The sequence below is a fragment of the Schizosaccharomyces octosporus genome (assembly GCF_000150505.1).
Source record: "Schizosaccharomyces octosporus yFS286 unplaced genomic scaffold supercont6.1, whole genome shotgun sequence".
Taxonomy (NCBI): Eukaryota; Fungi; Ascomycota; class Schizosaccharomycetes; order Schizosaccharomycetales; family Schizosaccharomycetaceae; genus Schizosaccharomyces; species Schizosaccharomyces octosporus.
Window position 1 is genome coordinate 957,576 of NW_013185619.1, and position 18,618 is coordinate 976,193.

General features: G+C 39.3%; 6 protein-coding genes across 6 annotated transcripts; 3 read left to right on the plus strand and 3 right to left on the minus strand.

The window, feature by feature from the left end:
* Positions 1 to 9: 9 nt before the first annotated feature.
* On the minus strand, positions 10 to 1,414 carry SOCG_03049 (uncharacterized protein). Its single transcript, XM_013161539.1, has 3 exons — positions 596 to 1,414; positions 372 to 491; positions 10 to 320 (listed from the first exon to the last, which is right to left on the minus strand). The coding sequence occupies exons 1-3, from the start codon at positions 1,148 to 1,150 to the stop codon at positions 150 to 152; spliced, it is 846 nt and encodes a 281-aa protein (XP_013016993.1). The 5' UTR covers positions 1,151 to 1,414; the 3' UTR covers positions 10 to 149.
* A 214-nt stretch (positions 1,415 to 1,628) lies between these two features.
* SOCG_03050 (alpha-amylase) lies at positions 1,629 to 3,592 on the minus strand. The gene is made up of 3 exons (XM_013161540.1): positions 2,494 to 3,592; positions 1,987 to 2,436; positions 1,629 to 1,943 (listed from the first exon to the last, which is right to left on the minus strand). The coding sequence occupies exons 1-3, from the start codon at positions 3,436 to 3,438 to the stop codon at positions 1,911 to 1,913; spliced, it is 1,428 nt and encodes a 475-aa protein (XP_013016994.1). The 5' UTR covers positions 3,439 to 3,592; the 3' UTR covers positions 1,629 to 1,910.
* Positions 3,593 to 5,891: 2,299 nt separating this feature from the next.
* SOCG_03051 (envelope glycoprotein GP340/GP220) lies at positions 5,892 to 8,621 on the plus strand (the record flags this gene model as incomplete). Its single annotated transcript, XM_013161541.1, has 1 exon — positions 5,892 to 8,621. One exon carries the CDS (start codon positions 5,892 to 5,894, stop codon positions 8,619 to 8,621), a length of 2,730 nt encoding a protein of 909 aa, XP_013016995.1.
* A 1,165-nt stretch (positions 8,622 to 9,786) lies between these two features.
* On the plus strand, positions 9,787 to 14,354 carry SOCG_03052 (AGC protein kinase Ppk18). Its single transcript, XM_013161542.1, has 2 exons — positions 9,787 to 10,163; positions 10,295 to 14,354. Exons 1-2 carry the CDS (start codon positions 10,039 to 10,041, stop codon positions 14,145 to 14,147), a joined length of 3,978 nt encoding a protein of 1,325 aa, XP_013016996.1. The 5' UTR covers positions 9,787 to 10,038; the 3' UTR covers positions 14,148 to 14,354.
* SOCG_03053 (tRNA methyltransferase Trm5) lies at positions 14,282 to 16,212 on the minus strand. Its single transcript, XM_013161543.1, has 8 exons — positions 15,953 to 16,212; positions 15,814 to 15,902; positions 15,659 to 15,760; positions 15,341 to 15,594; positions 15,063 to 15,299; positions 14,668 to 15,018; positions 14,550 to 14,630; positions 14,282 to 14,500 (listed from the first exon to the last, which is right to left on the minus strand). Exons 1-8 carry the CDS (start codon positions 16,096 to 16,098, stop codon positions 14,444 to 14,446), a joined length of 1,317 nt encoding a protein of 438 aa, XP_013016997.1. The 5' UTR covers positions 16,099 to 16,212; the 3' UTR covers positions 14,282 to 14,443.
* On the plus strand, positions 15,666 to 18,578 carry SOCG_03054 (uncharacterized protein). The gene has a single exon (XM_013161544.1). It carries the CDS (start codon positions 17,096 to 17,098, stop codon positions 18,452 to 18,454), a length of 1,359 nt encoding a protein of 452 aa, XP_013016998.1. The 5' UTR covers positions 15,666 to 17,095; the 3' UTR covers positions 18,455 to 18,578.
* The last annotated feature ends 40 nt before the right edge of the window (positions 18,579 to 18,618 follow it).

Genomic DNA, 18,618 nt, shown 5'->3' on the forward strand with positions numbered 1-18,618 from the left:
AGTACAAATGAGTCAAAGATTAAAAACTGCATATCTATTAACATTCTATTAAAGTATTGTACATCCATAATTAGCAGTTTCAGCAAAACCTACTAGTGCTCAATTAATTTCTCGCAAAGTTTTGGCCGAAGGAGAACATAAATAAATTTTTACCGATGCTTCTTTTTCTTCTTATCGTCATTACCTTTCTTCTGTTCAGGTGCGGCTCCGGTTAAAAGGACTGCTTCACGGGCAGTAGAATTAATATGCTTGAAACGATCAGGTCCGATATGGGTGCCTCCGAACCAACGTGAGACACAAACAAAAACATTCTCGGCATCCTTTGAAAGTAAGTTAATTAAGTTAAATACTTGACAAATAAAATTACATACCATCATTGTGAGTAAATGACCCATGCGTGATCCGGCAGCGGATTCACCATCATCATCATTGTCTTGAATGACATTTCCACGTTGAGAAATTACACGATAAGCTACCATGTTGTGATTTGCCTGAAAAGCAGTTAGCAACCTGTGATAATAGTAATAAAATATAGCGATAGTTTGCACACCCAAGGTATTTCAAACTACTTTTTCAAGATTATCGCAAAACATACCTTGGCTACCTTTTTGTTCATGTACAGCTCCTCCAAAGCTTTCTGAACTTCTTCCGGGCTATGAACTCTAGTGGCATGAGCTGCAAAAGTACTCTTTCTATCATTGATCGCTTGTGATTCTTTCCAGTCGAACGAGGGCTTCCACTCTTCTTGATGGGTTTCTGGAGTCTTAGCAACATATTGATTTTTATCAAGCATTACTGGTGAATCTTTTTCTGATTCTACTTGCTTCTTGTGCTCGTTCTGCATGACTTCTTGTTCTGTTTCGATATCCACTAGTTCTTTCAGCAAATCTATATACGAAAAAATACATACATCACCGGTAGCAACCGACAGCAGAACGTCTTCTGCAAGGGCTTTATCAATTCCATAAGCATCTAGCACAATAGGTGGAGAGTCCGGATACTCGATGGGAAATTGTAGGTTCAGATGTACTCTGCTGTCGGGTATACTCAGTGTGTATGTGTAACTCTTCTCGGATATTGGTAAAAGACAAGAAGGATAAATACTTTCTAAGGCAAGTAGCTCATCTTGAAATGCTTCGTTGTCTTCCATTTATAATTTCCCGATGTAATGAAACAAAATTGTCAAGTTCCAAAAAAAAAAAAGTAAAGAGGTTTTTTTTTATTTTCTGAGAGAAAAAATTTGCACAAAAAAATAGCTTTTTAAATGAAGCTTGTTATATTGCGAATTTTGCTTTCAGTAAGTAGACACTGTGCGTTTTACGAAAACTTGTACATTTCAGACTTCTTCAAACCAGCTTTTATTTCAACGTTATTCTGCAGTTTAATTTACTTAATATAATAAGTTGCTATGAAATGCGTCTCTTGCTCCAAACGTGTAATTATTTTACAAAAGGTCATTTTCTATACATTGTGCAATTGTTTTTTTTTTTTTTTTTTTTTTGATAAATTAAATCATTTTTATAAGCTTCAAGTACTATTTATAAGTATTAAGAAATAAGGCAAGTATGAAAACCGAGATTTTTTTTATTTACGGACATGTAAACAAATTAGTAAATCTGAACAAAAAGGAAGGAACGAGATGAGCGGGAATCACATTCTATTAATCAAAGTACTAAATATAACTGCATACATAAAAAAAAAGCAAAAGAAAGCAATGTAGCATTGTAAAAGAAAGCGAAAATAAACCAAAACAAGTATCATCAAAAGGTAAACCTAACACTAGGTAAAGAGAATAAACTGGACGAACCAAAAAGGTCAAGTGGATGGTTATCCTGGCTAATAAATATAGATGCATTCATAAAAGACAGACTATTTTCCAAGATTGAAACGTGAGAATCTAAAGTGCCACCTTACCTCAGTATGGATGAGGGCTGAACCAAAACCTAAAAGGACTGTTAGAATTGCGATCAAAGAAGGATGCCTTACCTTTGGAAGTCCTGCATCAACTATGAGATTGAGAGTAGAGGGTGATGATGGGGAGGCGTCAAAGATTTCTTCTGTCCATATGTCCATGAAGCGAGCAACTGTACCTTGCTCTACCGGAACATTTACAGGAAATTTGAAATTTGAATTTGATCCTCCATTGCACAGACAAACGATGCAACCAGGGCGTTCAAAGACGTAGTTGTGGTTGTCCAGATAGAGACAATTAGACAAAGTGTTACAGAAGTCAGGAAATTTTTGAATGAGGGATTGACGAACATGAATCATTTTAGAAAGGACATTAAACATAAAATGTGTAGTATCGTAATGACTGCTCCAAAGAGCATTTCTATTTTCAGGATCATCGCCTCCAACGAACATTTGTTCTTGGCCCTGAAAAACAATTGGAATTCCATCCAAATAAATAAGAGCGACCAAAGCGTTTAGCAGCAACTATGAATCAAATAGTTAGTAAATGTTTCATGAAAGACTCATGAAGAGAAATCATACCGAAGAGTCTGAAGTCATGCCAAGTATCCGAGGGACATCGTGATTTTCTATAAAGTTTCCAAGAACGGTGGTATCAGGAATATAGGCACGGGCTTCTAAAATAGCTTTGTCGTAAAATTCCTTCATCGAGATGCGCGGAAGCTGTGCAAAGGCTTTTCGAATTTGGTAATAGAGGGGATAATTAATGGACGAAGGCATGTACTGAAGGTAGTCTCCAACGTATCGTGGATCCCCATGAAAGACTTCACCAAATGTAAAAACTTTGGAGGCTTCAATGAAAGGGGGATAAAATTCTCTGTGAACGTGCTTGATAGTATCAATACGGAGGCCGTCAAAATGATAGGTTTCGACAAGGTCGCGAATCCAATCTTGGAAAAATGCTTGGATACGAGGCTCTTCTGTACGAATATCCATTAAACCAACAGTATCGTCACCAAGCCAACCGGTTTCACAATCCACGGTATCGTCGTAGTTTTGGACGTACCTTCTAGGATGGTAATCGGCTTCCGAGTTGAAGGGACGATACTTGGAGTAGTCAATTTCGCCAGAACCAGCATGGGCCATGTGATTGACGACGATGTCGACCATGCAGAGCATATTGCGGTCATGGAGTTGTTGCACAAGGTCGATCAAGTCCTGTTTGGTACCGAAATGAGGATTTACATCTAGCAAATCTTGGGCCCAGTATCCGTGATATCCTTGACCATAGCCGGTAACATCTTCGATATTTTTGACGATGGGGCTGATCCATACAGCGGTACATCCCAACTCTTGAATATAATCGAGTTTGCGAGCGATTCCACGCCAGGTTCCTCCGAGATACATGCGACCGGTGGAAGGAGCTTTGGGATGGTCCTCATCGGAAAAAGCAAAGCGATCCGTCAGGATTTGGTAGATACACTGCGTTTTCCAGCGCTGGGTGCTTTGCTGCAACGTTGAGCTCATTTACGAAATTGGAGAAAGTAGAAAAAGAAAGAAAATATGAAAAATCAATGAATGAGAAAAAGACCGAAAAAAAAACTTTTGTGAATGGAAGAAACACTGAAAACCATCAGAAAATAAGGAAAATCAGTGAAGACGTCAGACATCAACAAACGGGGTCCATGATATTCCGCTGGCTGTAGTTTGAGAGGCACGAAGCAAAGAGCAACGAGACGGTTGAAAAAATCAAAATTTAGAAAGAAAATACAAAATAAGAAGAAATGTCTATATACTCGTTGAAAGCGCTAAAGTTTGACAGGATTTTTAGCTCGAAAGCCTTGAAAATCGACTTATAGAGGTTTTTACGACGATATGACGAAGGAGGAAGGGGATCATTGCGAGAAAAGCGATTTTTTTATTTTTATTTATTCTCTTTTATTTACGTCTATGTAAACAAAGCCGATTTACAATTCTCCCTTTTCAAAAGATGCATTGTGGTGAAAAATAGTTGTCTGTTACAGTACAAGAAGAACGTTTTCAGCTGCATCTTAGAAATCCAAGAGCGAGAGTGTGTGTCTACAATAGGACGTAGCCAAAATAAAAATATAAATAAAAAACAGAAAATCTACATCAAAGAAATCAAAAGCAATAGCAATAAAGATTTGACATTGAAATATTTTTAGCCATAATTTTGAAGGAAAGAATCGTAACCCAAAACTTTTCGACGATTCATCTGCTTTACTTTCAATCGTACAGTATGAAAGGATAAAGCAAAGAGGATTTACTGCAAAAGACTGCTTATTTCTATCGAATCCAATGATAATTACATATAGATAGATTTTATTTATTTATTTTTTCTCTTTGCATAACAACATTGTATCCCACTAACCCGATCTCTACTTTACAAAAGCACAAGAGCATATATCCTCTTATGTGTTTAGGGATCCCTGTACAAAATGACTATCCATAGAAGCATTTATAGAGCATATACATCTTACAAAGCAAATTAAAAACATATTATTGCATAAATTATATAATCATATACAGAAATACTTGAATAAGCATATGATGAATAGAAAAAGCAAATGTGAATTCCTAAAAGCATTTATGTAGAAAGTCTCGTTGTCATTGTTCTAGTTTTTATTGGAGTCAAGCATCATTCATTCGACAGTTCCATAGTTCACATTAACAATAATAACCAAAATTTTCATTCAAAAAAAAAAAAAAAAAAAAAAAATCCAATGCCTATGTTTATTTACCCAAGTTTTCCCTTTCTCTCCTTTCAAGACTTGAACCCCACGACGACAGACAAGAGACCCCTGTCTGTTTCCCTCCTGGTCGTGGCCCCGGTCCCATGTTCCACTCTCATTCAGTGGGGCCATACGACGCTGAAAGTTTTACCTGCGCTCTCCTGACCACCACCGGAGTTCTCCTGCTTCTTCGCTTTTCCATCCAATCATTCCCACCCGTTGGGCGCGGTGACCTTCGTTGTTGCTTGAGTTTGCGCATACGAGAAAAAAGTATCCAATGAATGACAATGCCGTTACTCTTGTCATACCTCTAAGCTACATTCGAACCGTCCAGACAAATTTTTTAAGATCATACTTACCCAATCATCATATGCTTGTACGTAACTTTAACGTTCATTGGACGATAGAAGTTTCTTCGAGTTACAAATGTCTTGTGATTGGCTATTTATAATTAAGGAAAATTCGAAAATTAACGTCATTGGCTTTATGTTCACTACTTGTTCCTTCGACTGCTATTTGTGCTACTTCTTTGTACTTCGACGCGACAAACCTTGACACTTATTTCTGAAAAGAGCGCTAACATTTGTTACCCAACACGTAACAAAGTGCACAAAGGGTCGATTTCAAGCGTGAGCAATAGTGTTCTTAGATTCCTCATTTTTCTACCAATAACCGAGACTCTTTCCGCATATATATTAACGTCCAGCCATCCCCCTGTGCCGGTTGAGAACACTCCCAAACTTTGAAATTTTTACTCCTAGTATTTTTTCTTCTTCCCTTATTGAGGAACCAATCTTTTTGCTTCTGAGACACTCTTTAAATTTAGTCTTGCGACTTTTTTAAGCTTGTTTCCGTCTGTTTGAGGGTTTATTGTGAAGAATACCTGATTTCTTCTTTCACTTTGAACTTGGTATTCTGCCTCAAACATTCTTTCTGTAGTTAATTCGGACTCGAAAGGTTCATTGCGCGTTCTTCTATCCTTCGGTTTTTTTTTGCGATAGAACGCCTGTCCCTTGATATCCTATAGTTTGGGTTGATACCTCTAATTTTCATTTTTGGATTTTTGATTTAATACCATAAGGAATTCATTTTTGTTTTTCTTTCTAAAAAAAAAGAGTTGTTACCTAATTCTTACGGCTGAAAAAAAAATTTAACGATTTTCATCCCGTCGTGTTTTTAGTGGTCTTTATTTTTTGGCTTGTTTAATTCTTAAACACTTTTTGTACGATGAAGATCTCTTCTTTTGCCGTTGCTCTCTTAATTGCAACTCCTTTTCTTTCCATCTCCTCGGTCGCCGCTAATGGCCCCGCCAATGGTTATACCTTAGCTAGAAGAGCTGGCCCACCTTATTCCAACAGCTCGATTCCTTTAAGCAGCACACCTCCCAGCAGCACTCCTTCTTCTACTCCTTTGAGTAGCACTACACCCAGCAGCGCTCCTTCCTCTGCTCCTCAATCTAGCAGTGCAGCTCCTAGCAGCGCTCCTTCCTCTGCTCCTCAATCTAGCAGTGCAGCCCCTAGCAGCGCTCCTTCCTCTGCTCCTCAATCTAGCAGTACAGCTCCTAGCAGCACTCCTTCTTCTACTCCTTTGAGTAGCACTACACCCAGCAGCGCTCCTTCCTCTGCTCCTCAATCTAGCAGTGCAGCTCCTAGCAGCGCTCCTTCCTCTGCTCCTCAATCTAGCAGTACAGCTCCTAGCAGCACTCCTTCCTCTGCTCCTCAATCTAGCAGCGCAGCTCCTAGCAGCACTCCTTCCTCTGCTCCTCAATCCAGCAGTGCAGCCCCTAGCAGCGCTCCTTCCTCTGCTCCTGTTTCTTCTCCCGTGGCTCAACCTGTAAGCAGTACTACTAACACCACTAGCAGCACTCCTTCTAGCACTCCTGCTTCTTCTTCACCAAGCAGTGCTCCATCCTCTACTCCTTTAAGCAGCTCTGCTCCTACAAGCAGCAACACCACTAGCAGCGCTCCCTCTAGCACTCCTGCTTCTTCTACTCCTTTGAGCAGCTCTGCTCCTGCAAGCAGCAACACCACTAGCAGTGCTCCCTCTAGCACTCCTGCTTCTTCTACTCCTTTGAATACGGCACCTGCTAGAAATGCTACTACTCCTTTGAGTAGCTCTGCTCCTGCCTCCAACTCTAGCACCCCTGCTTCTTCTACTCCTTTGACTACAGCACCTGCTAGAAATGCTACTACTCCTTTGAGTAGCTCTGCTCCTGCTACCAACTCTAGCACCCCTGCTTCTTCTGCTCCTTTGAACACTACCAGCAGTGCTGCTCCTACTGTTGCTCCTCACAGAAACACCTCTACTCCTTTGAACACTACTAGCAGTGCTGCTCCTACTGTTGCTCCTCACAGAAACACCTCTACTCCTTTGAACACTACTAGCAGTGCCGCTCCTACTGTTGCTCCTCACAGAAACACCTCTACTCCTTTGAACACTACTAGCAGTGCTGCTCCTACTGTTGCTCCTCACAGAAACACCTCTACTCCTTTGAACACTACTAGCAGTGCTGCTCCTACTGTTGCTCCTCACAGAAACACCTCTACTCCTTTGAACACTACTAGCAGTGCCGCTCCTACTGTTGCTCCTCACAGAAACACCTCTACTCCTTTGAACACTACTAGCAGTGCTGCTCCTACTGTTGCTCCTCACAGAAACACCTCTACTCCTTTGAACACTACTAGCAGTGCCGCTCCTACTGTTGCACCTCACAGAAACACCTCTACTCCTTTGAACACTACCAGCAGTGCTGCTCCTACTGTTGCTCCTCACAGAAACACCTCTACTCCTTTGAACACTACTAGCAGTGCCGCTCCTACTGTTGCACCTCACAGAAACACTTCTACTCCTTTGAACACTACCAGCAGTGCTGCTCCTACTGTTGCTCCTCACAGAAACACTTCTACTCCTTTGAACAACACCAGCAGTGCCGCTCCCACTGCTGTTCCTTCAAACAACAGTAAGCCTCATCCTTCTGTCGTTACTACTGTAGAGTATCACAACACCACTCAACCTGTTGTCAGCACAGTTACAGCCACTGATACTGTGACAACACCTAGTGCCGTCGTTACTACTGCTACTGTTCCCACCTCAGTGGTGACAACTGTTACTGACAATGCCAATCCTACTGGTCCTGCTACTACCACCAGCCAGCACAGCACTGTAGCCACCGAAACTGGCCACAGTACAGTCCCTGTTGTCCATACTAGTATCTACACTACTGTAGTAACTGTCGGTGCTACAAGCACTGTTGCTGGTACATCCGTCGTTCCTACTTCTGTCACCACCAATGCTCCGAACAGTGAGACTGTTGTTACTGGTACTGAAACTACTACCGTCACTCCTAGTGCTGCTAGTACTCCTTCTGGCTACCTTGGTGGCGCTCCTCCTGAAAGTACACCAGCTCCCTATACTGAAACTCATCCCTACACGAGCACTAGCGTTGGCAACTTGCGTCAAACCAAGACTTTGCCTCGTACTGTCTCCTTGACTAGTACTGTGATTGCCGGTACTACTACCTATGCTGCTGCCACCACACCTGGTCCCGCTGGTTCTTCTGGCGCTCCCGGTGCTCCAGGCGCTCCCGGTGCTCCCCCTGCTAGCTCCGGCTTTACCAACGGTACTACTCCCATGGTCAATGTCACTAGCACGATTCCCGCTAACGTTACGATGACTTACAGCAACTACAGCACCATTGTAACCGGCAATGCTACTTCTACTTTCCCTGTTACCTATCTCTCTACTGGTAACAGCAGCTTCGTTACATCCACAACTCAAGCTGGTGGTGGTTTTGGAAACTGGACTACCGGAAACGCTTCTAACTTGAAGACTGCATCTGAGACTTCTTCCGGAAGCGGTAGCTCCTCATCTCAACCTTCTGCTGCTTCTCCAGGTTCAAAGGCTTCTGTCTTTTTGACCGGTCTCTCGATCGTTGCTGTTTTCTTCTTTTTGGCTTAAGTTTGAGGTGATGATGTTTTGAATGATGGAGGTATTTATCAAACGGTTTTTTAATAATTTGCTTTGCTATGTTTTTTTTTTATTACTCATATGTGTTCAGTACCCTAAAAGGATTACCATGGATATCTCTTACAAGCTTAAACCATGCATGCAATCACACAATGCATGTTTAAACCGGATTCATCTATGAATGTTTTTTCGATTTTTTTTGAAATTCTTTTTTGTAATTTTGCTATTTAAATAATATTTTTTTGCTTCAGACCCTTAAAACTCGTTCAATATTGTAAAAATGTATTTTTTTTTCTTTCCGTACTAACAACTTACATATGGTATTGATGGTATGGCATGGCATAGTAGAGTGAGTCTAGCTAATTACTAAACAACGAATTTACTTGGCATGAAAGTTAATGGGAACATCACAAGCTTTATATAGTCTTTATTTATTTTTTATCAAAGGCTTCTTTGTTGAACGGCAGGAGGGGTTCACCATGTAAGTAAGACAAAGGAAAGGGGATGAGATTAAGGCGACCTTTGTCTCATCAAACAAAGCAAAAAGACAAAGAAACCTCTATGAAAGAGGATAATAGAGAGGGGAAACAAAAGTTTTTCCAAAAAGTTTTTATCACTTCGTTTCAAGTGTTTCCTAAAGAAAGGTTTACGTTGGTATGCCACCGTACGAAAGCCAAAACGAACAAACAATGAAGTAAATAGTATGTCAATAGGCATAGCCAACATAAAAAGAAGAACAAAAGAGAGCCTTAATGTAAATTCTTGGGAGTTTTTCTTTTATTCTTATAGAAAAAATCAATAGAGTAAAAAAAGCAAATCAGTTAAGAAAAAATCCATCTTTGAGAAGGACTTCGTTACCATTCAAGTAGGATGATACCTGATGGGGAACAATACAAGGAAGGAACACGAAAAAGGCAGGGAAAAGATGAAGAAAAACGACTTCTAAAAAGATTTGCTAATTGAATAGATTCTTAGATTCTTTTATTTTTACTAGTTTCATTGTTTTTACATATTACTCTTTCCTAGTATTACGAGTTTGCACTAGAATACAGAAAAGTATTATAAGCCTTTGCCATCGGTGTTCTGTAGTAATTTTAAATTGCGAAATATATCATAGCAACACGTGAAGATTGGAGATTGAATTGGGCAATGTAGATGAGAATGATTCAAGCAATCAGTCAAGAAATTCAACGAGCGGAAAACCATACACTACCAACATTGGAAATAGATAGATAGCAGGATTTTGTTGGTAAGAAACTGTCCACAAGAGTCCTTAAATATCCGTGTGGTGTGAATGAAGTTGTATGACTGAAGGATTACACTCCAAGTGAACTGAGCGCTTAATAGCTACTTTATACCTACTACTTGAATTGTAGGAAGTACCATATGAATCGTCTCGGTCGTGGCGATGCAACAGGCGGATCAAAAGCAAGCAATTGAAGCAACGTACGGAATTGAAAATGTATATGTGTTAGAATTATCCTTGGACGGCAATATCTTATACGGGACCAATAACTTTACTGAATTACTTGGGTATGTTGAAAAGAATAGAGAAGCAACAGTGGCAACTTGCAATGGCATCCAAGACGTATTTGCCATTGAGCGGACAATTGATGGTCGATGGGTTGGTGAATGAAGGATGCTAACAAACTTTGCTTGTTTAGAATTCCTGGTTTGACTCTGGTTGGGAAAAGTATTCAAAGTTTACTACAAGATGACGATAAATTCACCTGGGCTACCCAGCAACTACTTGACGATGACTCCAAGAGTGTTCGTATCTCTTTAACCCTAAGTCCCTTACCCCAAGACGAAGAGCAAATATTTTTTGAAGATGAGGAAATGGAACTTCCCGTAGAACAACCTCTAGAGCTCGATTGCATTGGAATCCTCATTCGCGATTCGCAAACCAACGCTCCCTCTCGTACCTTGTGGGTTTTAAGACCAATCAAGCTTTTTGCCGAAATCAAACAGGAAATCGGACGTCAGCTTACACAGTTCCTTGGTTTCGGTGCTCATCTGCTCGCTGAACATCTTCACAAAATCAAGGAAATCCCCTTTTCAAATCCACTTCCGCCATTTCAAACGATTCTCTGTCGGGTTTGTGATCGGGAAATCCAAAATTGGTTCTTTGAACAACACTCCGAGTATTGTCTATTAACCCATCATGCGGAAGCCCGCGTGGAAAGAGCCAATGATATGCTTAATGAACAAAGGAATGTTTTGCAAACCCTTTTAGATACCTTGGATTCCACTGGTTCCCGAGACTATCCTCGCTTGTATTATTTAGACATGCCGTTGGCAGCCATCCTCCCTCCCTCCCTTCAGGGTTTCTTACGGTCACACAATTCTGAACCTAAGAAATCCGAAAAAGTTCGCCACTTTCTATACAGCATGCTCTTGGAAACGCTTCGCTTTATCGACTGTTCACTCGCAATTCACGTGCCTTCTTTACCTTCCAGTGAAGATGAACGTCAAGAGATGCCTTTTAACTCTATTCGTCTCCTTTCTCCTGCCAGCGAGGTTTTGAGTGCGAAATCTTTATCATGGTGTTTGCCCCAAGTTGAGGATCCTGGTCTCAAAAAGCTCTTTGACGATAGTAATTCTCTTGTTCAAGCCAAGCTTGACGCTAATACTCGTCTAATTAATATTGTATACTACGCCGAACGTTTACGTTGTGAAGTTGAAGACCAAGTGCAAACCATCGTTGAACAGTATGCTCAGCATGAAGACCAAGATCAAGATATCCAATCTTCTTCCGTAACTAAAGATGTCGATCCCTCTTTGTTAATCCAACCTGAATCTCCTTCTCCCTATCTTTCTCCATCTCCATCTCCTTCGTTTCATCCTTTGTCTATTGACAGTTCAGCCTCCTCTTATTTATTGGGTCCTAACTCTAGTAAATTTCGAGCCCTTTCTCGAACAGATCTTGAGTCAGTCACTCCGATTGGCGAAAAGGTTATCTCTTACTCAAGTAAGAATTCTCGTCAACACTTTCCCAGCCTTGGCTCCGGTAATTCTCCTTCGAATAACTCAATTTCTGGTATCCCTATCTCGTCACGTAGAAAATCCGTCAGTACTATGAATGCAATTTACGGTGTCGGATCCTACACCTCAGATACTTCACCAAAGCTAAAACCTTCTTTGTCGCTAGAACGAAGTTCTTTGTCAAAAACTATTGATTCCCCAAACCAGCCTTTAAGCAAACAAGTAGGCATCTCTACTGTAGCTTCTTCCAACCTTACCTCCAAGGGGACTCCTTCCATTCGCGATTACGAAATTATAAAGCCCATTAGTCGAGGAACTTTCGGTACTGTTTATCTTTCCAAAAAAAAATCTGTAGGTGAACTCTACGCAATTAAGGTCTTGCGCAAGGCGGATATGATTGTGAAAAACCAAGTTGCCAACGTCAAGGCTGAGAAGGCCATTTTAATGGCTCAAGAAGAATCTCCATTTATTGCTAAGCTTTATTATGCCTTTCAGAGTAAGGATTACCTATATCTTGTGATGGAATACATGAATGGTGGTGATTGTGCTTCTTTGCTAAAGTCCTTATACACCATACCCGAGTCTTGGGTAAAGATTTATTTAGCAGAGGTTGTTTTAGGCTTAGAGCACCTTCACAAGCTTGGAATTATCCATAGAGACATTAAGCCTGAAAACATATTGATGAGCAGCAATGGTCACTTGAAGCTTGCGGATTTTGGGCTCAGTCAAATGGGTCTTAGTACAAGACAATTTCGATTACAGAAAGCGAGGTCCAGTCTATCACCTCCTAGTTTTCAATCGCCGACATGTTTTACGGATTCTAATGAACCACTGACGAGCTCCCCTCTAATGTTACCTACCAATGCTGGACTTAACAGCCTTATCACAGACTCACCCAGAAAGAAAAAGAACGAATCTTTCCTTTTTTCATACCAGTCCGAAAACGAAGGCTTTGAAAGTTCGGGCAGTGAATCTACAAACAGAAATGGTGATTCTGGGTCTGAGTTCGGATCTAGAAAGAGCTCACATGGGTTTCCTAACAATTCTCTTCCATTTTTTAAAATGTCTGATGCTCCTAGAAAATTCGTTGGAACTCCAGATTATTTGGCGCCAGAAACGATCCAGGGTAGTAATCAAGATGACATGGTTGACTGGTGGGCTTTAGGTTGTGTATTTTTTGAATTTCTGTTTGGTTATCCACCTTTTCATTCTGACACTCCTGAAAAAGTTTTTAATAATATAGTGGCTAACAGAATTAATTGGCCTGACTTGGACATGTATCCTTGTTCTGCGGAAGCACTTGATTTAATGAAATCATTTTTACTACTCAATCCTGAAAATCGGCTTGGAGCCAAGGGAATTCAGGAGATAAAAGCGCATCCATTTTTTGAAGGAATAAATTGGAACAATATACTAAGTCATGACGCTCCTTTTGTTCCAAGTCTGGAGACACCTTTGGACACTATTTATTTCGATGATCGAGGTGCAATAAACTCGGATGGATGTGTTACTCCGTATGATACCGTTGATGAGGAGTCTATTAAATTAAGTAGCTCCAATCGTCGTATACAAACATCTTTGAATCGTCAATCGCATTTTCGCGAACGAAGCCTCTCTGGTAGACGTTACCGCCGATTTAGTGAAAACATGAGTGAATTTGACGAGTTTGGATCCTTTTCTTACAAAAACTTGAGTGTGTTGGACCGGGCAAATAAAAATGCTATTGACAAAATTAGGTCTGAATTAAAATCCAAGCTCCATATAACGCCTCCAGCTTCATCTTCTGCTCCAAATAGCGAAGTTTCTTCGGCAAAGGTTTTTGATTATCAACAACCAAATAGTCCTGGCATACCAAATTTTTCCTCTGTCTTCTCCTCTCAAGAATCTACTCCTCGCAAAGCATCAGGCGCTAGCGCTGAATACGATTTCAAAACCAAAGCAGAATCCACCAAACCCAATGCAACTGATTTTGTCAAACAGTTGCATTTACGCAACCAAAGTACTACGAATGCATCCGTTGCTTCTTCGGAAAGCGACGAATGTTACATCCTTGATTTAATACAGACCAACAATCTCTCTACTGATCAACTGAAGCCTGATGAACTTCAGTCATCGCCAAATTCTTCTCCTTCAGTCAATTCTCCTACAACGCTTACACCAATCGCTCACCTGAAGGTGGTTATATGTGTAGATAAACAAAGTTCGTTTTCTGAACTTATAAGTCGTCTAAGGTCATACAAGTTTGAAGTCACAGTAATAGATGACGAGGATAAAATTTTAAGAGTATTGATGTCTGATGAAAAGTTTTCGCTGATTTTCTTACAGCTTGACTTAATTCGTATTTCGGGGATCTCAATCTTGAAGATAGTTAGATCGAGCAGCAGTCCTAACAGAAACACACCAGCAATAGCTTTATTACCTTCCAGAATAGATATTAATGCTGCAGTCCCACGTTTGTTCGATGGTCGTTTATATCTTCCTATAAACAGTTATCTTCTTCGAGGTTATATAGCTCGGCTCTGCAACCGGTGATTAATTGGTCAAGTCTTTATTTTATTTTACTTTTATTTATGTTATAAAATCTTCCAAGTGGCAGTACACGATTTTTGCTAATGAACGATTGGATTTAATATATTTTTACTAGACAGCGCGGTGATTGTTTAGAGGGCTCAATTTACGTTATTTTGTTTATAAATGTTTATGTTATATGTTAATAAGTATTTCAAGTTATAGAACTAACCAAATATGTAGCATTCCATATTTAACGTATGTACTTTTTAAGATAAGAAATCTTTTCTATTAGGCTCACAAGAAGCACACCAAATATTTTATATTTTTCCAAAAATGACAGATCTCGGTAAAGTAAAAGTACAGCAGTACATATCCTTTCAAATGTTAGAAGTTTAAAGCAGCAATTGTGAGCAACGGACTTACCTTCTTTGGTGCTACTTTACGAACATAATGCAAACTCAATTCTTCTGGTCGCAATCGATACCTCATGGATGCCTCAATTCGCTGTCATGTTAGCTTCAATATGCTGAATTTTACTTACGTTTATTATGTCTTCCATTGGAGGATCGTATCTCGAAAAGCAATGAACATGGACCTTCGGGAGTGAACGATTTTCAAATAAGTGTTCTTTTCCTTCATAACATCCATTAAAGGCATCCAGAAATTCTAAAGCAGAGCCAGGAAGGTTCATGACATAGTGAGAGAATACTGGAGGGATATGAATATCACGTTTGCTGGAAGATGAAGTATTATCCTTTAGGTTTCCTTTTGCAAGCTTTTTTGGGGGAGGGAGTGCTATGGTTCCTTGCTTTGAAAATTCCAGCAACTCTTCAGTAGCAGAGCGAATAAATTCACGACCGTCTCGATTGTAAGCTTTTACGAAGTCACCAACCTTATGCTTGTTAGTCTCTATTTTTAAAGGTTTGGTTTGCGTACCTTATTGATCTGAACATTATCAACCAAACTTTCGTAGCTTGAAGGATTTAGATCATTAGCAAAAACGATAACCCTCTTTTTACCTGCTGGGCATGCGAAGGGACCGACTCCAGCCATAACATCGCAAACCGCTTCGCCTTCTTGGAATTGGCTGACCAAGCGATCGTGTTCAGTGCTAAGACGAGAATTCCAGTATACCTTAGAGAAGTCAAATCGAAATTTACAGTTGGATTCAGACTTTCCTAGTTAGAAACTATGTCAATAGTACGACGACATACCTGAACCACCATGAAATCTGGATCACCTGCTAAAACTTCCATTTGAAAGGTTCTGAATTTGGTGTCTATACTGTCTGTTTTGTTCACAACTGTTTTGATAGATGGATTTTTGTCGAGAATAACTTGTCCTATGAGATGCTTATATGGAAGCCATTCTTCTCGTAAGTTCATATGAGCAATATGTCCTACAGCAGTAAATCCTGAAGGGTGTTCCTCTTTCTGACCTGGGGGAAGAATAGCATCTAAAATGTCCTCTATTCCGAGTTAGTTTGATCCATAAATTGTCCATAATCCCTCTAAGTAAGGGTGATCACATACCGGCTCTCCAGTAGTCATAATCTACATTTAGCTTAAATGGAACTAATTTAATGTTGTTTTCATTAATAAAAGACTTTGTCGTTTCCGAAAGTCCTTTAGTCCCTGCCAAATTATTAGCACATCCTTATTCATTTATCTTACTACACAGTACGTACCATCTAATGTAGCCTTTTGATTTAAGAGCACCAGTTTATGGTCTTGGTCTTGATACACATGCTTCACTCGTGGTAGCTCCAGCAAATCCCTTGAGTCGTTAATTAACGTTTTCTTTGACATACAATCCTTTCAACGTACTTGCGACAAATTCTGTTCAATATACCTACTTTTTGAGGAACAACACGAGCGGCTACGAGATCAAAACACTTTTTAAAAAGCTCTTTGTCAATAAATTTAGAGGAAGGGCTCATATTTACAGGATCTAATCGCAATTCCCCTTCCATAATGTTTTAGTAACGTTGAAGAATCTTTGGTAGTAAGTTGTTTTAAATATCTCGATAAAATCTTCAGGTTAAGCGAGGCTTCTTTAGAATGTAAAATTATTTCATTATAAAAACAGAAGTTTCAAAAAACTATATTGGGAACCCATAAGTTCTTACACAACGGCTCACCTAGTTCTGACCCCAACAATTAAGCGTTTTTACTATTACAAGTTTTAATCACTATTTTCAAATAATGGCATGATTATGGAAACATTCCTCAATAGACCTTTTTTGTTTACCTATTATGAATTGAAGCTATTCTTGCCTTGTGTATAATCTCGACTTAATATAAAGTATGAGTCCATCTAGGTTATATATATATCTTGTTGTTTTAGGGCATGATACCTTTCATTACAGATAATGGTGCAAGTTTCTAGGAATTGGTTCACCGCTTGGGAAAGTTGTTTAGCATCTCAGGATATCTTATACATTGCTCTAAATATTGGTCATTTGTTTACGTTTTTATTTCTCTTAGGTCTGCCCTACCCTGCCGTGGTAGGCGGTCCAATTGTTTGTTTACATTGTTACACTCTGATGACAATGACCGTCAACTGTTTTTGTTTTGATTTATACATATATACAGTCTTCCTTCTGAGTTAGTTCATCCTTTTCCATTCACTGTAAGGAATCGCACAAAGTATTCCATTTTGTGTTTATAAGTTAAGGAATCTGTCAACAAGTGAATTTGTTTAAGATCATAATTGTTCTTGCTCTTTGATTGATTGTATTTTAAAGAACAATTTCTCTTATTGAAACTATACAGCTTTCTCTCCTGCGTCAATTGTATATTGGCATTTTATCTACGAAGCCTGCTTGCATTGTTGCTATCACGACCATTGCATATTGTTCCTATTAATTTTACATTTTTGCAGTTATTTTTTATTCCTAAAAGGAAAGTTTACAATATTAATTACCACCAAATTTTGTCCCTTAGGAAAAGTTATTCCAAATCATAACAATGTTGGGCAGCTTGTATGAAAACAAAATTCTTTCTGAAAGCCTTTTTTCCTACTCAGATGTCGCTTCTTCTACTCATTCATCATTGAATAGTTCGCCCATTAAGCAGTTCCTTCGACAATTATGGAAGGTTGTCACTGTTAAAAGTTCAAAAAAAATCCAGGATCCCGAATTTCCTGACCAACCTGTCGAAAACATCAACGTTGAAATTCATAATGTCGATAGATTCTATCCATTGAAAAACATATCTTCCATCACTGAAGCAATAAGGAAAAGATATGAGGAGCCTACAGACATTGGAACCTCTCACCTATTATTCAATCCTTTTAGTCATGGTCTATCATCAATTGTATTCAATTACAAAAATTCTACCTATTTAAAATTAGGTGCTTCGGACACCTGCAATGATATGTTTGAAGATGCACAAATTTACAAACAAGGTCTTTGCACGAAACGCGCTCGCAGTAACATTTTACTAGCTATGAATTACTCTTCTAAGATTTATCGGAAGCTATTTGATTACTTTAAGCAAGGAAAAGCCCCTTTATCGGTTCTCGTACACCATGTGATGCTTTACGATTACTACTCTGAGGAATTTCAGGATGTGCTATGGTCGGCCACCCAATGTCATGTAATGCATCAAGTGCGTTTAAATCGTGCAAGTTTACTTCAAGCGCGAGCTTGTTATCAAAAATTAGGGGACATTCGCATGTACTTTATAGATCCTGTCGATATGTATGTTCCTCCGGATTCTTTAAATTGGTTAATTGTCTGTACCAAAAATTTCCAGGCCTTAGTCCAACTAAGACATACTATGGATGCAAAGAAATTATTTCAAAGAAGGTCAAAATATTTAGCGTTGGCGCAGTTTGCAACCTCAAGCTGTGATCTGAGTTGGCTATGTATGATGTTGAGCATCGGACGAAACGCTTGTGCTTTCCCAATACATGGATATTTGAGTGCAAAGAAAGTCTTGTACCCAAGCATTATACCTGACAACGTTTTCTGTATGAGACAAGTGGATTCCGTGTTATTTAAAGAAATCCATAGTATGCATCAATTTCTAGAATTTCAAGGACGTTTGTTTATGGATCTCCAAGATTGTCAGACTTTTCACAGAGAGTATGAGATTTACCATTGCTATCGAACAGGAAAACCATTATACGAAAATTATGAAGAAAAAGCAAGAGGCGATGACCCATTTGTTATGAAGAGCTATCCCAAGACGAATTTCGAATTAGCGATCAATTCCAATAAAGAAATAATTGAAAAGTATAAACAAGTTTTTGAATATAAAAGAAATGTTCTTCTCAAACCTGTCCTAGTTGGGAACTTACAAAAAGCCTCAAGAATTCACTAGTTAAACTGGCGATTCTACATAAAAAAAAAAAATGCCAACATTTGGCAATGTTGATGATCGTTTTAGTTTTCATAAATTTTTTATGAGTTTAATAATGATATGAAATTTTTATATTCTTTTTGAAGGAGTTCCTATTAAAGGTCAGCGAAATTGCAATCGTAATT

Bases quoted from the DNA above. Each gene is read 5' to 3' on its own strand.
- SOCG_03052 (XM_013161542.1), top strand. From the start codon at position 10,039: ATGCAACAGGCGGATCAAAAGCAAGCAATTGAAGCAACGTACGGAATT. The intron at 10,164-10,294 runs GTATGTTGAAAA...TTGCTTGTTTAG, and splicing joins AACTTTACTGAATTACTTGG to AATTCCTGGTTTGACTCTGG.
- SOCG_03053 (XM_013161543.1), bottom strand. From the start codon at position 16,098: ATGGAAGGGGAATTGCGATTAGATCCTGTAAATATGAGCCCTTCCTCT. The intron at 15,300-15,340 runs GTATGTCGTCGT...TAACTAGGAAAG, and splicing joins CAGATTTCATGGTGGTTCAG to TCTGAATCCAACTGTAAATT. The intron at 15,019-15,062 runs GTACGCAAACCA...AACAAGCATAAG, and splicing joins ATAATGTTCAGATCAATAAG to GTTGGTGACTTCGTAAAAGC.
- SOCG_03054 (XM_013161544.1), top strand. From the start codon at position 17,096: ATGTTGGGCAGCTTGTATGAAAACAAAATTCTTTCTGAAAGCCTTTTT.
- SOCG_03049 (XM_013161539.1), bottom strand. From the start codon at position 1,150: ATGGAAGACAACGAAGCATTTCAAGATGAGCTACTTGCCTTAGAAAGT. The intron at 492-595 runs GTATGTTTTGCG...ACTGCTTTTCAG, and splicing joins TGAACAAAAAGGTAGCCAAG to GCAAATCACAACATGGTAGC. The intron at 321-371 runs GTATGTAATTTT...TTACTTTCAAAG, and splicing joins GTCATTTACTCACAATGATG to GATGCCGAGAATGTTTTTGT.
- SOCG_03050 (XM_013161540.1), bottom strand. From the start codon at position 3,438: ATGAGCTCAACGTTGCAGCAAAGCACCCAGCGCTGGAAAACGCAGTGT. The intron at 2,437-2,493 runs GTATGATTTCTC...TTTGATTCATAG, and splicing joins GCATGACTTCAGACTCTTCG to TTGCTGCTAAACGCTTTGGT. The intron at 1,944-1,986 runs GTAAGGCATCCT...CAGTCCTTTTAG, and splicing joins TTGATGCAGGACTTCCAAAG to GTTTTGGTTCAGCCCTCATC.